Source organism: Copadichromis virginalis, linkage group LG12 (assembly GCF_057382275.1).
Source record: "Copadichromis virginalis isolate Kocher_CV1m ecotype Utaka linkage group LG12, C_Virginalis_male_GT1.1, whole genome shotgun sequence".
Classification (NCBI taxonomy): domain Eukaryota; kingdom Metazoa; phylum Chordata; class Actinopteri; order Cichliformes; family Cichlidae; genus Copadichromis; species Copadichromis virginalis.
The window spans coordinates 36,724,985-36,740,908 of record NC_140629.1 but is presented as its reverse complement, the minus strand read 5'-3'; the positions used below and the strand labels follow the sequence as shown (position 1 = coordinate 36,740,908).

Genomic DNA, 15,924 nt, shown 5'->3' with positions numbered 1-15,924 from the left:
ACTTATGAGAAGATGCTTAGCGACCAGAGAGACTGGTGACCTTTCACCCTGAAATCTGTTTCTCATTCCACTGAGCTGAGTGACCTTGACCATTTATACATAAATAAATGTGCAATCTGCTGTATATTGTTCATTGGATGTAGGTTCAGCTACAGAAAGGTTGACTGGGGAGATAATTCAGCAAAATCCATGTTTAAAACTCGACTGTGTAAAGTTCATTTATAAAGTCTCGTACTCGACACAGCGTTGATTAAAAAAGGAGACATTAGAGTGGCTGCAAGAATTAGCGACTCGGACGGCATATTAGAGCTTTTGAAGGTAATAAGAAAATGTAAGTGGTCTGGGGAGTGCTTGTAGTTTTTGGAGGGAAAAAACCTTCAGATTTTGAGATTAAAGTAATAAATTTGTGAGGGGAAAAATGACAGGAAATTTAAGAGAATAAAACTCATAAATATGTGAGGTTTTTTCTTGTACATTTGTAAGAGAAAACTTCAGAAATTTTAAAGAAAGGAGCTCATAAATTTACAAGAGAAAAGATCACAGTGAGGTTGAGAAAATGAGAAAAAAAATGATTTATGATAAATGGAATGAATTCACATATTTCAACTTCTGGAACCAATAAATCATACAAATCATTTCTAAACACCAACAGCGCTCTTTTCAACCACATTATTTCAGCCACAACATCAAATCACCAACTCGCTTTCATTGTGGCGAGTTGGTGTAAGTCCACGATGGAGTCGTCCTCCATCAGGGTGTGAGACGATAGAGACGAGCATGTGGGGAATATCTGTAAAGTGCAAATCCAAAAAAACGTAACATCAATATTTAAGATTGATTTTATTTATGAGGAGAGAAAAACACAAATTTATAAGAAACTTACAAATTAGTCCAAGAATTCCCACTAACAGAGTGCAGTGTCACCAAAACGACTACACACATCCAGGTTGTCCTGTGAGTCACACAACAATTAGTTACAATTACAATTTGTTTTTTAAGTATTCCTCTGAATAATTTGGGGGTTTTTTTTAATTGTGAAGTGGCTTTGGTGACATTATCCTGTATTAGTGGGTTTGTTTTGACACATTTTTGAGTTTCACTGTGAAAAGGGAGCAGCCAAAAGTTTTTTTCTTGCATCTTACAACTTTTTTAGTTTTTTTCCTGGTGAAATGCTTTCGATCCTAAAGAGACTCCTTATGTTTGTGGTTGTTTTCTGGTGATTTCTGCCTAGAAATAGAGGATATAGAAGCTTACCTCGTTTCTCACCTTAATATGTGTGTGTGTGTGTGTGTGTGTGTGTGTAGGCTCTGGAGGCTCAGGTGACAGAGATAACGCCTTCAGCGCTGTCCTTCGTCGACTCTGAGACTCCCAGCGAGAAGCTCGTCTACAGTATCACCAAACCTCTACCATCGGGACAAGGTCAGCCACACACGCACACACTCGTGCAGCTTTTCCCTCATAATGTGGAAAAGATTAACAGGATTAAAATCTAACTCCTGTCAGGGGGTAGGAGCCTTATAACTAGATACAGTGGGTAAGTTTCTGAGTTCATGTTTGATTTTCAGCTCAGAGCTGGAGAGGGAGAAGTTAAAGTGTCAAGAAGTTATACTGTTTCTCATTAATTATCACTTAAACAGTCACAAGTCGGGTGCTGTTAATCCACAATTTGGTGGGATGGAGCGGTGCAATGAGGCAAAGGTTTCTTCCTGTTTTTTTGGGGGGGTTGTTATAAAACTGGAAAACTCTTTGCATCCAGAACATCTGTGGAAAAATGCAAATAGAGATGAACTGCTCTGTGCCATATTCGACTGGAGATAGACACCTTACAGCCAAATTTTGGTCAGACACATAATCCACATGGTAGTGCTGTCATATCAAAATTAGACATGATTAGACCAAATTATGTGTCACAGAAAATGAGCCAATTTACAGAGGCTGCAAAAACATAACCAAACACACGTGAAATGCACAGAGAGACACAGAGTAAAAGGTTCCTTAGCAAAGCATACTGGGAAGCCTGGACTGTGTATGCACACAGAAGGCTGATTAGTGATAACCACAGCTGGGGAATGAGACACAGGCACAAACAATCAGGACACAAATGAAAACCCAAATTAACACAAGAGGAAACTAGCTGTCCGAATAAAACAGGAAGAGAGCTACGACCCCAACTGAAACAAAAAAGACACGGAAATATAAACGAACTAACTGAGGGGGAGAATGCAGAAATTGAAGAATTCACAACTACCCCAACACATGAAGCAGAACTTCATAATCCAGGCCCACTAAAGCTCAGAATACTAGAATAACAATGAATCAAAACACGAGCCTGCAAAACAGAAATGTGATGACCAAAACCACAAAAAATGAAATTTAGTATTGATGAGAATAAACCAAAAATGTAAAGCAGCTGTGAGAATGGACAGAAAACTACAGCAAATCATGAGAGGAAGCACCAAGGCTCAGAGTTTTTACCTGAGATCTGCAAATAGGTACAGAGACCAGGAGTTTTATACTTGTCTGGAAGTCTTACATTATCTAAAATGAGGGCTAAGTACAGTCACATCTTTTGGTATTAGAGGATAACAGAGCACTGCAGACAATCTTGTCTTGTTCTTTCTGAGTAAGCCATTACTTCTTGTTAATTTCTTGTTTGCAGAGGCATCAAATATTTGCTGAGGAGTTGAAATGTTGTCACATTTTATTATTGGTGCATAATGCATGAGGTTGTTACAGAGTTATTTGTACCTTGATAGAAGAAAACGTTACTTTCCTGCAGGTTGAGACCTCGTAGTGCTCAGTGGAAGTTACTCTGGGGACACTATCAGGACATCACATCCTTGTTTGTTTATCACACGGTTAATTTGTCGTTTGATCAAAGAAGTAGGTTAAAATATACAACTGATCATGTTTTTTTAAGACTTGTCACCCAAAATATTCCTTTAAAATGTTGACCTTTATTTCATGTTGTGTTTAATAACGAGGAACGGGGGAAAATAGGAACAAAGTACATGCACATCATGTTACGACACGCTTCTCTTGTAATGTGTCCAAATTAGTCTCCAAGAAAGTCATTTTCCCTAGAGTGGTTTTAGCTTTGGATAGTGGCATCCTTCCAATCCCATTTTCTGCCAATTATCCGGATCAGTTTGCAGGGATAGCAGTCAAAGCAGAGATGCCCGCACCTCCCTCTCACCAGGCACCTCCTCTAGCTGCTCGGGGGGATATCCAGCCAGCTGAGAGATGCAATCTCTCCGTTGCCTGAAGCACCTCATCCAAGAGGCTGGACCACCTGAACCACCTCAGCTGGCTGTTTTCGATGTGGAGCAGCAGCTCTGATCTCTACCAGCAGTCTTGGTTTTGTTCCCAGCTCGCAACAGTAGGCGAGCGTTGCAGTGTACATGGACCAGTACATCAACACAGACTCGCACTGCAGCCATATCATTTATATCACACCTGGATCTGTGGTCATATGACCTGATGTGGTTTAAGTGGCCTCATTTCAGTTTCACCAAGTGAACCAACTGTGTAAATGCTTATTGAATGTGTTACCCACCAACCTCAGTGTTTAACTCACTATTTTAAAGGCTAATCCAGATATAATTTAGTGTGTTACAGCACAAGTGTTGTATACTTTAGAATGAACAGCAGTGTATTAGATCATAATTTATGTGTAAAGAGCCTTATGAGGCCATTCTAATAAAGAGCATATAAAGTGCACCTTGTTACATTTTATTAGTGTATAATAAAATAAAGTGAGACTACAAAGTTTAGGAAGGGGGATCATGTTCTGCAGAGCACTTAGCTGTAATGACTGGCTCAAGAGTTTGGCTTTTCCCAGCTTGGAGTCGCAGAAACTACCAACCTTCTGCTTCCAAGTCTGCTTCAGTAGCGTCGCCGCCCTCCAAAATAATTTCATTATCGTCTTTCCGTGTATAAGGATGAGCATTGCTTTCATTTTTGCAGAATTTAATGTGCCGTTCAGACATTCATTTCATCGCTGGACCATCTGTCAGAGTGCTGCATCATTTTCAGCTCTCTGTCTAATGAAAGAGAAAAGCGATTTACAATGGGTCATATTCATCAGCTAATGGACTGATAAATTTGTGTGTAGACTTTTTGAACGGCGCCAAACAGAAGGAGGAGGAAAACTTCTGTTTTTGTGGGAATGTTTTTCAGGATTTTTAGTTTTTTTTTTTAAAACCCTGAAAGTTTTAGTTCTTTTTAGTTAAATGACAATATATTGGTCAAAATAAGTTTGAAGTTTCCGGTTTTCTGTAAGAATAAAGTTGGAAGTTAAAGGATTTCACCAAACATTTTCAGAGGGAAGAGCTGTTTGGGAGAAATTAGCATCCTTATTGTTTTAATTAAAGCATGGCATGCAGCTTTCCTTTACTACAAGGTAGCTAACAGCCTTCTAACAAAGTCTTGTTTAAATGTTGCCTCAGACTCCAATGTGCAAAAACCTCCTGGGTACCTCGTATCTGAGGTATTTGGGGCATGTCCGGCTGGGAGGAGACCCCGGGGCGGGAACACAGGCTTGGGAACATCTCAGTGTCCTCTGAGAGGCGCTGGCAGAGATGAACTGGCGAGAGGGACGTCACAGCATCTTTGCTCAGCCCCTGTGACCTCACATCCTGCATTTCTTTATTTCCGATATTAACGTTTTGTTTTTCTGCTTGGCCTTTAACATCTTACTTCCAGCCTTATTCTCAGCATCTTTAGTGACCCGGTCAGCTCTCTGTTCTGTTTCACTTGCTACACGCTCAAACAAAATCTCATCATGTGCTGATTTTTTGTTTCCAGGGACCATCGAGCATCGGGACAGGCCATACACACACGTGCAACATTTCACTCAGGCTGATGTGAATAACGGCAAGATCATCTACAGACCACCGCAGGCTCCATCACACCTCCAGGAGCTCTACCAGTACTCCTTCACCGGTAAGATGTTACTCACACTTCACCTCCAGCTCCTTTATGCACCAGATCAGCCAGATGTACTTAGTTCAGAGACCTGTCACTGAATTACACTGTTTTACCTCTTTGATTGTTGTCCTTGTTTTTGTTTAAACCAGCGGTCCCCAAACTAAAACAAAGGGTTTGAATAGTCTTATCCACTGACAGACACCATTTGCACCACGGTTCAATAATCATTTGCCATTAGCAGCATCCACACGTCGTATCAGGCCGACTGCAGAGCCTGAGGGTCACACAGGTGCTATCAGTAAACAGTCAGTGTCAAGTCTGAGTGTTTTTGACTTGTTTTAAAAAACAACTCTGTCCTTTTCACCTGGATGCTTCTGATAAAAGGGTCACTCTGGGCTAAAATCATGCCTTTAAAACCCCTCATGACAGTCCACTTTCTGGTCATTAATTTGAGATTTTAATCTCTAATTATATTACACCTTTTTACACCAAATTGTGACTTTACCCCACTCAGAGTGGACCTCGTCTACACTAGCTAACTGTTAGATGTAAAAACAGATATCCTAACAGCTTTTAAAGCCTTACATGGCTTTAATAGTTTGTCTAATTACATCTGAGCTTCTGAAAATGGGAGACTGTGTGTAAAAATTGTTAAACTCCTCAAACTTCAATCACATATTGATTGCTTGTCCCAACAAATGGTCCTAACTGAACGTTTATATTACAGTATTACATGTTAATCATTATTAAAGTTTGAGTCTTTAGTGTTTTTGTCTTTTATTGCCACTCATGATCACCTTTTTTCTTGCAAAGCTTTTAACAATAAAATTAGCCTTGCATGGTTAGTAATTGAAGAGGTGGATGGGTTGGACAAGGAAGAGCAGAGTTTTAGCATTTCGAAAACTATCAGAGGACGCTAAGACGTTTCCAGAAGCACAGACCTCCGTTTAAAAAGATCTTCCATAATCCGAGATCAAAGCATACTTTTATTTTCTTAATCTGGGTTTATGGAGCTCCAGTGGAAGCTTTGCATCAGTAAATCATCCTCATTGCCTCTGAGTTTATACAGTATGGGCTTTTCTCTTTAGTGAAACACCGTCACCTCTGCATGAATCCTCTGTTTTTTACTTTTATCGCTTCCTGGCTGTAACTCCTTTCTGTTTTTAACCCCAACAGGCCTGCCGGAGTCGCTGAGCGTTTATTTCACAGGTAAATACTTCATCTCGCTGAATTTAAAAAGTAAGAGGAGGAAGAAGACAAAAGAGAGGCAGTTTGTCTCCTCCTCACCCAGTCCTCTCCTTTCTCATCTTTTTCATTGTAAATCTCTCAATCCTCACCTCCTCCTCCACACTCCATTTTCTCCTCCCGTCTTCTCCCCTCTGCTATCAATTCCTTCTTTTTTATCTTCCCTTCTTCACCTCCTTCAACTTTTCTCCACCTATCCTTCTTCTCTCTCCCCCTGTGTCTCCTTTTATTCGTTTCTCTCTCATTTCCACTTTTATTTCAGTTCCTTTCTTAATTATATCGCTTTCCCTTTTCAGTCCTAAAGTTCTCCTTTTCCCTCTTTTCCACCGTACATTTTAGATTCTTCTCTCTGAATTTCACCTCTCTGTTTTGCTCCTCTCCTACTCCTGTTTCCTGTTTCCCCTCTCCTGGTTTTTGTCTTCCCCATAAATGTTCCTCCCCTTGGATTTTTCCTCACCTCTTATGTTTTTCCTGTTCTATTCATCTTTCTCTCAGCTTTTAAGTTCATCACCTCTCTAATCTCTCCTCTTTTCACACCCAGTGCTTCTCTCCATCCTCTTCTCCTCTTTCGCTCCTTTGCCATTAGTACACTGATCCACTTCAACTGAAGTCGTCAGATCCTTTATGATTCTCTGTTTTCGAACTTTGACCTTGAACCTTAAGATAAAAACAAGGCTTACTGAACATTTGGAAGCGTGCCATCACTCTCTAACTCCACCCCAACAGCAGTCTGTGTTTACAGGTGTCACCAAAGTGTTTTTCACTTTAGTGTCGGTCCTCGGGAGCACACAGTGCTTTCAGGCTCTGCTCCAGTTCAGTCTTAAGTGACTTCTATAGGTCCCTAAAAGAGAAAAAATGACCTTTACCCAAAGCTCAGCTGCAGTTATCAGGACACTGTTGCTGATCTGCAGCGCAGAAGATAAATTACATTTACCTGAACAGCTGCTGTACGCGCTCAGATATTGTTTTTATATTTAATTTGAGCATTTAAATTTTTTTATCAGGTTCATACCTCTTGTCTTCATTATGTAATCAGCAGACTAGCCAGTTAACTGATTAGTTACAAGCACACCTTTCATTAGTAATCAGCTTTTGTTAATTACATGCATTTGCTGCTTTCCTCTTTAAATATTTTTTAATACAAAAACACGGTGGCAGTTTTCTGGCTTTAATCCGTTCCAAATTATTCATCAGCTCTCAAACTGAGACATTAAGTCGAACTTTCACTCACTGCGCTGTTTCTGTTCTGGTGTTTAACTTTAATGACAGGCGACCTGGAGGCTGAGAAAGAAAGCAGCAATACCTAAAACAAGTGCAAAAACAGGCACCGGTCATACATGTGAACGGTAGCGAGCCAAACAGATGTGCAAGGAGTAAACAAAGGAAAATTCCTGGGAAAAATCCAGGAAAGGTCGTACACGAGAAGCTCAAGTGTGACCTCAGAGGAATATAACTAAAAACAGGAGTGCTGGAAGACTTGGCTAAACAAGAAGGAAAGATGATGCATCAGCGAGCACAGAGATGCTGCAAATATATAGAATAAATAAATAAGAGTCATAAAGGAAGTAAAGACAACAGTGTGATCAGACTAAGACTTCCAAAATAAAACAGGAAATTGCTTAACAGACACACAACACTGAAGTCCACTTGTGAGTTTAGACTAATTTACAGTGAATTACAGCACAGCTAACAGCTAAGCAACTAAACAGCCCTCCAAAAAGCAATAACACCAGTTTTATTGTATTGAATCTGACAGACAAATGATTGTAATAAGTCTGTATTGCAGTTTAACTCAGTTCAAACAAAGGTCACTCTACTTACACTGTAAGTGCAAACAAACTCTTACTATGATAAACTATAAATATTGCAGCTCTCAGTCAGCTGAGCTGTGTGAATAAGTTTTCATCAAGTGTCACGATTTTATGGTGTTTCAGAGAAATCACCCTCTCAGTTATTCCAATTACTCTAAGTGATCAAAGTTTATTCATCATTAAAATTAATAACTACATAAAACACTTCATAAACAGTAATTATTGGATTAATCTGAATCAGACTGATGACTTCATTCATGTTCATCAGTTTAACCGTGTACTTTGTGTCTGTGCTCATTTATTTTTTCTTCATTCATTGATGCAACCATGAACTATAATAATAAATGATTTAAAATGATAATGTTGGTTCAGCTTTTAAACGCAGACAACAAAAACAGCTCCTTATAGCACAGAGTGTGCCTCGTATCAGGGTAAGCACTGATGGTTAGTGCTCACCCTGTTCAACCACGATCCATCATTACTGCAGCAAAGACAAAAGCGCGACTTCATTCTAAGAATTTCTACCTGTGGTTAAAAGTTACAGCAAATAAATGTTGTTTTAAAGGTTTTGTAGTTTTATTTGTATCTTCATTGAAATGCCTCCGTAGCCCTGTACAAACCTGTGCTTCTAAATGAATTGGTTCTTACTGTGGGTAGAGAAAATTGTCCCCTTGTATCTTGATAATAATGTATGCTTCAGCATAATTCAGCACTATTGTGGGACTGTCGTTTCAATTGCGGCCCTTCACTTACTTTCACGACAGCACTCATCTAAAGCCTAAACGTTTCAGTCTGAAGGAAGAAAATTTGAGTTTAAAATGATCAGAAATGTGTGGAAGAGAGAAAATATCTCTGTTGCCACTCAAGTTTTACCCTTGCTGACACAAACCCGAAGGGTATTTGTGTCTCCAGCTGGAATCAAACCAGCAACCTTTTACTTGCCAATTAAATGTGTTAAGAGCTACACCATCAGAGTCACACAGTGGTGAAAACTCTCGGGAATTTTGTCTTTTTAATTCAGATTATTGAAGATTGTTATAAGGTAAAACAAAAGAGCAGCAAAATAATAAAATCATAATATATTTTTATATAAAGCTGTTTTTTCCCCTCTCATTTATGTCCAGGTGACAAAATTGACAGTTGTCTTGTTGCTGTTTCAATTTTAAATCATGTGTTAATGCAAAGCGACAAGTGGCCCCATTAAGTAGAGTTTACACTCTAACACCTTTTTTGGCTTGATTCTGTTTTTTTTAAATTAATTAATAACTTCAGCCTCTATGATGTGCTTTATTTTTATAATCTTGACTTTTAGGTTGTTAAATTTCCTTAAAAAGATTTCTTTGTGAAGTAAAAGAAGCTGGGAAGCTCATTAGCGGTGATGTGTTAGAGGTGTGCGTTTGTTTTTGGACTAATTTGTGTCTGTGTGTTTCCTCTGTGTCATGTATGATCTGTGTGGTTGCTTTAATGATATTCTTCTTCTCCTCCTTCTTGCATGCGTGTGCTTCAGTGTCAGATGGCGAGCACAACACGCCTGAGCTGGACTTTGCCGTCCTGCTGCTGACAAACCACCAGCAGCCGCCGGTGTTTCAGGTTCTGGACCCTCTGCTGGAGGTCAGCCTCAGAGGACAAGCTGCCATCGGTAAGATTATATAAACGCAAAAACAGGCTCGTACAAAAACTATTTAAGAAGAGAACTTGTTGAGGGCCGGCTGTTCATGCTTCTAACTCTTCTCCATTTCTGTGGCGCATGCAGGCGGTCAGCAGCTGGCCGTGAGCGACGTTGACACGGCTCCAGATGAGCTGGAGTTCGAGGTGGTAGAAGCTCCCGTCCATGGAGAGCTGATAAAGACTGACGGCAACACAAAGATTCGCATGACTAATGGTAAAGTACAACACACTGACACTGCTGGGACCAGAGGAACAGGATGGACATTTATTTGTCTGATTTTAGTTTTTAAACTTTTTTAAGGATCTGTAAATTATCACATCATTTGATGTTCAGCTAATAGATTTTAACACTGCATAGTCACATGAGGCTGGCTCGTAGGGCTCGTGTCATTTTTACTTTAGTCTCAGCTTGAGTTGAACTGCACACCAGCTTTAAAGTTAATGTGAAACAGAAGCTTGGCCGCCCGCTTAAGAAGAAAGAATATTTTTATGGCCTCAAAAATTTAGTTATTGTCAGTTTTTTTTTGTCCTCACGTCTTCTTTTTCCCTGCTTGTATAACCGCGTCTCTGGTGGAAAGGTAACAGAAAAGCAGGCGGACTAAAATCAACACATGAAACTACAGTTGTAACATCCACATTTCCTCCGTCTTTTCAGGTGACACCTTCACTTTCAGCGACGTCACCCGCAATGTCCTGCTCTACCACCACTCCGGGCTCTCCACCCAAGATGATGCCATCACCTTCTCAGTTAGCGACGGTATCTCCATGGCTGCCACAGTAGTGCAGGTGGTGGTTCTAGGCGCTGGAGGCAGCGGGCCACAGCAGGACCCCATCGCCACGCTCTCGCTGGAAGTGGGCGAGAAAAGCAGCACTGTCATCAGACGCTCACACCTGGCTTACACGGTGAGTTAGGAGAGCTGCGTGCCAGTGAGAGTGTTTAGTGTTTGAATTACGCTGAGCTTTGGTTTATGTATTACGCAAGTGTCATGGGGTCTTGTGTGGAAAAGAGAGGTTGTGCAGGCAGGTTCAGAAAGATATAATATTAAAAAGAAAGACATGGTGTACAGAAGAAGAAGAAGAAAAAGGAGAAGAATACATATGGTGATGCAGGAAAGTGGAAAAGAAGCAAAACACGAAGCATGACTAAAGAAGGATTTTAAAAAATCCAAGCAGCAGGGAACACACCAAACATGCATGAAAATCCACAGTAGGATCTGATAATGGGCTGTCCCCGGGCTGTGTCGCGTCCTGGTTTGGACTCGGCAGTCGGAGCTGATTGCACGCACTCGAAACTATGCTCGCAGTTCTGTGAGACATGAGCCAGCAAATGCATATTGCACGAGCTATGGTTCGAATAGATGATTTTAGGGCCTTTCCGGGCCTGTTTGCTGCTTCTGTGGCCTGGTGCTATCTTTCAAAGTCCAGCTGTCCATCCCTATATCAGCCCTAGAATAGACAGGCATATGCACTCAATGATGGAGAGACATATTCAGCTTATTTTCAGCTCCATATTTTTATTTTGGACTCCATTGGAGAAACTTTGCATCGTTCACAGTTTAAAATCATCTTCATTTATCTTGCTAGTACATGCCTGTGCTACAGTATGGTTTGATGTGGTTGCATAGAGAAAAATAAAAAATATAGGTGAGTGTTGTTGTATATATAAATAAAGAATACACTTATGTGTTTTTCTTAGTTTAAAAACAATCAGCCAATTTGTGTGTCTCTCTTGCAAGGCTGAGGTTTTGCTGTACTATACAAATGTCACTTTAGTTCATTGCTAAGTGGTTGCCAGGCAACATGAAGGCCTTATATCATTTATCTCATAACATCCCAGTTTTGTGGAAATAAATGAGATGATATTGTTGTGAAATTAAAATATGAAGCCTTTATAAAGCTACATGCTGATGGACAACCCGATGATTTTATAATGTGTGATATAGATATGAATCTTCAGGGGCCTGAGATGTACCTGACTGTTAGTCGATCCACTGACTGAAACAAGCTGTAAACTCCGTCTTCCTTTAAAGCTACAAGTCAGCTTTGATGTGACTGGGTGACCCTTATTTAATAAACAGAGCCAAGTTCTTGTTGACGCCTACAGTATAGGTAAGGTTAGTTTTCTTTAGCAGGCTACCAAAAAATTACCAATCCCAAAACCAAACCTGGATATATTAGAGAGAACCCATGTCTGTATGGGTTCTCTCCAGGTACTCCAACTTCCTCGTCCAATGACATGCATGGGGTTAGATCACAGCAGGTAGTGATTCTAAATTACCAGCATGTGTGAATAGTTGTCTATCTTTATGTGATAGCCCTGTAAAAGATTGGTGAAGGGAACGCTCCAACCTCCCAGGTACCCTGAATTGGATAAGCAGAGGATGGATGCGCAACACCATCCAAGGGCCGGGAGTGACCGGAGGAAGATAGGCAATGTTTTATACATTGTATCCTATGTGTGTGACATGAGGGAAATTTTACAGTACAGAATAATTTTGTGAATGAAGAGTTGTAGGTGAGACTTGCTGTTTTCATTTTAAGTACAGTATCACTAAAGTCTGTTTGGTCCCTCAGGATGACTCCTCTCCAGATGACCAGATTCGACTCCAGCTGGTGTCGGTGCCAATGTACGGCATCCTGACCAGGAGCCAGTCCCAGCAGGAGCACCAGGAGCTGAGGGAGTACTCCTCCTTCACAATGGAGGACATCAATAAGCACAGGATCAGGTATGGGTAGCAACAGCTACTCGGTGGGACTAGTTAAGACGTTTAAAATCCTCCAGACAACGAGGACAGCATTTAGTAAATGTTGCAATGGTGTGTTTTTATGTGACCTGTGAAGCACTTTACCCCACCTCAAAGACACGGGTGTTTAATTACGGCTTTCTGTGAAGGTTTAAATGTTTCTTCAGAGACTTACAAAACTGTAATATCAGTATAACATCTGCACTTGAACTAAAAATGACTTTCAAAAACCCTCGGTTGTCCCCAGAAGCAGTCAGTGAAAATGCGATAAAGATTCACAAAGCTCGATGGGAGTCTACAAAAAATGTTAATATTTTTATTAACGGCTGCCTCACGGCAACAGCGTTTGAGTAACTAGGAGTAGTTATATGTAAAAGCTGAGGTCTTATCACCTTCACCTGCAGGCCTGCTCTGGTTTCATGTATTTTTATTGGGTTGAGTCAGTTTTTTTTTTAAATGTGGCACATTGAAAACAACATGGAGTGAGGTAATATCTGTTCATCTAGTATACACAAGCACACATGATAAACATAAATGAAATTAAAGAAAAACATATTTTAAAAAAAGAAAGCAAAAATGACAACAATAAAAATAATGAATAGATGCTTAGACTGGTTTTCAATAGCAGGCAGGATTCACATTCTCGAACAAGCAGTGGCTCAGAGCACCGTGCAGCTCTGAGCCACTTGGGTTCGGACTTACTTAGATGTTGAGGTGTTATGGGTTCAACCAGAAGGCAAGCATGGGGCAGACACAGGACATGCTGGGGAGAAAAAGTCTTTCTGCCAGTTGGGAACATTTTGGTGTCGCCCTGGAAGTGCTGGAGGTGGTGGCATTGGACAGTGAGGCATCTGCATCACTCGTTGGACTGCTAAGCTGGATAAGCAGTAGAAAATTGATGGAGTGGGGGTAGAAAAAATTTAAAGAAATAAAGAAAAAGCTTATACCCTTTTGGTTTTTAGGTGAGAGGAGGAGGTTTTTAAGCCTCTAATAAAGAGGCAGCTGTAAAGGAATAGCCTGGTGTCGAGGCCACTCTGTGCAATAAAACACCGTCTCGGGTTCTTCAGTCTGCAGGCGTACTCACGATCAATTTCTCTGATTGCAGCTCGAGTCAGCGGGAATCACTTTCCCTGTCAGCTTCAAGCTGCAGAAGACGCTGTAACAGCTTGCAGATCCATTTTGCTTTCCTTTAATCCTAATGTTTCTTCTCATGAAATGAGAGCTCCACAGACATTAACCAAAACCCGGTAAGAAAACAAACGTATTAACTGGAAGTTATTCAATAGTCTTTCTCCCGTTGCGTTCAATGAATCAGCCTGTTGGCATTAGCAAAGCCAATTAACTTAGCTCTGATTGTACCTGCAAGTGGTAGTAAGGCCCCTATGAGAGGCACTAAAATGAAGCATAAATATTCACGTACTAGCTATATCATTTCCATAACGCAGCCCCTGATTAGCTGCGGCACGGGGCGATCTCTGGGGGCGAACGTCAAACCGGCTGTATTAGTTTTGTCTCTTTGGTGCTGGCTCTTACAAACAAGAGCTGGGAATTGTTTTAAAAGAATTGAATGGGATTAGAGGAGATTACACTGGCATGGCTTTCAGTTTTATTAGTGCTCTGCAGAGATTAGCAGCTGTATCACTGTGAGAGGGCTAAAGCGAATCTGTGCCAAGTCCTCTATCAATCCACGACTTAACACATAAACAGATAATTATGTACCCATTAAAAGAGAATTATTGTATCAGACAAAATCATTATTAAACACACACTTTAAAGATTAAGAAACCTTTTTCAAGAATTTTTGTAAATGTCAGAGATTTTGATTTAAAGTCTAGCAGCATTTGCATTTGAGTGATTCTCTGAGGGAGGCTTTTCTTCTCGACTTCCTTTGATTATCATGGGAATGGAAAAATAAGACTTTTGTTTCTTTGTTTGGCTTCAGGTCTTTTTTTCCCTTGTATTAGCTCAACTGTTCATCATATATATATATATATATATATATATATATATATATATATATATACACACACACACACACACACACACACACACACACATCGGGAACAACAACATCGGAGATCTCTGTCCAGAAGAGCGCAGTCCTGGGAACAGCTAAGATACTGCGCAGGACCCTCAAGCTCCCAGGCCTCTGGTAGAGGACCCGAGCTTGAAGGATAAACCGCCCGCAGGGGGCGTGCTGGGTGTTTTTATATATATATATATATACATATATATATATATATATATATATATATATATATATATATATGTGTGTGTGTATATATATGTATATGTATTTAAAAAAAAGATTTATGGTCTAATCTTTATTCCTGTCCTCATCTATGAGGTGGAGCTGTGTATTGTGACCAAATGGCTGCAGTTTCAGATACAGGTGGTGGAAATGATCTGCCTCTAAAAGGCGTCTGGGCTCAGCCTTAAGGCAGTAGGATGGGGAGATTAGTAATTCAAGAAGAGCTCAGAGTTGCAGTGCTGGTACTCCACAATGAAAGGAGCAAGTTGAATTCAGCATCTGACCAGGATGCCTCATTGAAGCCTCCTAGTTGAGGCTCAGAAGAGAGATTTTGTCTCTTGGCTTGTCTGGAAACACCTCCGTGTCCTCCAGAAGAACTAGAGGCGAAGGCTTTTTGCCTCATTAGTAAACCATTAGTAAATCTGGCCATGTGTCTCTCAGCTAAAGGCTAGAGAGAAGGAAGTTGGTGCATCTGTGCAACCCAGACCTGGATAAGAAAATGGAAGGATAAATGAAGAAAACAGAAACTGTGATTAAAACGGGTTTTCCATCTGCAGGTACATCACTTCAATAGAGACGGGAAGTCAGCCAGTGACTGATATCTTCCACTTTGTTGTTTATGATGGAGACAACAATCGCCTTGACAACCAGATATGCACCATCACCATCACCTCCGCACCAAGACAGCCGCCGTTGGTCACTGTCCGCAGCAGCATCAAGGTACGCACACGCTATGTCCTGCATACAAATGTGCAAGTAAGAATCTTACACACTTAACGGAGGTGCACACAGCAGGCCAGCTGAAACAATATTTACCTTTAGTCAGAAGAACATCTTAAGTACAGCATCGAATCATATTTAATGTACCTGTTTTATATTTGAGACAAAAGAAGCGAGGGACTCCTGTCACATGATCTCCGTCAGATCGCTTGAGGGTCTTTGTTTAAAAAATAGCTCCAAATTGAAAGTTGCGTTTATGTCTGCTGGATTTCCTTCATCAACATGTAGCAAATGGCATTTACGTACCATGATGTTTGAGTATTGTCCTCTGTGAGTGGGAATAACAGATACGTACTCCTCTACTTCTGCTTGCTTTGTTCTGTCCTGCTGAGCTAACTGGACATTCAAGTCCACAAACTACAGGCTCATGGATAAGGGTAAAGGTATGCACTGTCACAGTCCAGGGGCTAATACAAATGCAGCAGAATATGGCATCAGCATGCTTTTATATTTAACACATTCTCCCCTGTGTATGTGTGTGGACATCTGTCAGTCT

The 15,924-nt window shown here is 40.6% G+C and overlaps 1 protein-coding gene across 1 annotated transcript in view; it reads left to right on the top strand.

Moving 5' to 3' along the window:
* Positions 1–15,924, top strand: part of fras1 (Fraser extracellular matrix complex subunit 1) — a 299,016-nt gene that overhangs the window by 233,789 nt on the left and 49,303 nt on the right. Inside the window, exons 32-39 of the mRNA XM_085476387.1 lie at positions 1,305–1,419; positions 4,807–4,944; positions 6,106–6,138; positions 9,493–9,624; positions 9,739–9,867; positions 10,309–10,556; positions 12,228–12,379; positions 15,206–15,368. Of these exons, the coding sequence (XP_085332513.1) occupies positions 1,305–1,419; positions 4,807–4,944; positions 6,106–6,138; positions 9,493–9,624; positions 9,739–9,867; positions 10,309–10,556; positions 12,228–12,379; positions 15,206–15,368 (1,110 nt within the window). The remainder of the gene's footprint in view (positions 1–1,304; positions 1,420–4,806; positions 4,945–6,105; positions 6,139–9,492; positions 9,625–9,738; positions 9,868–10,308; positions 10,557–12,227; positions 12,380–15,205; positions 15,369–15,924) is intronic.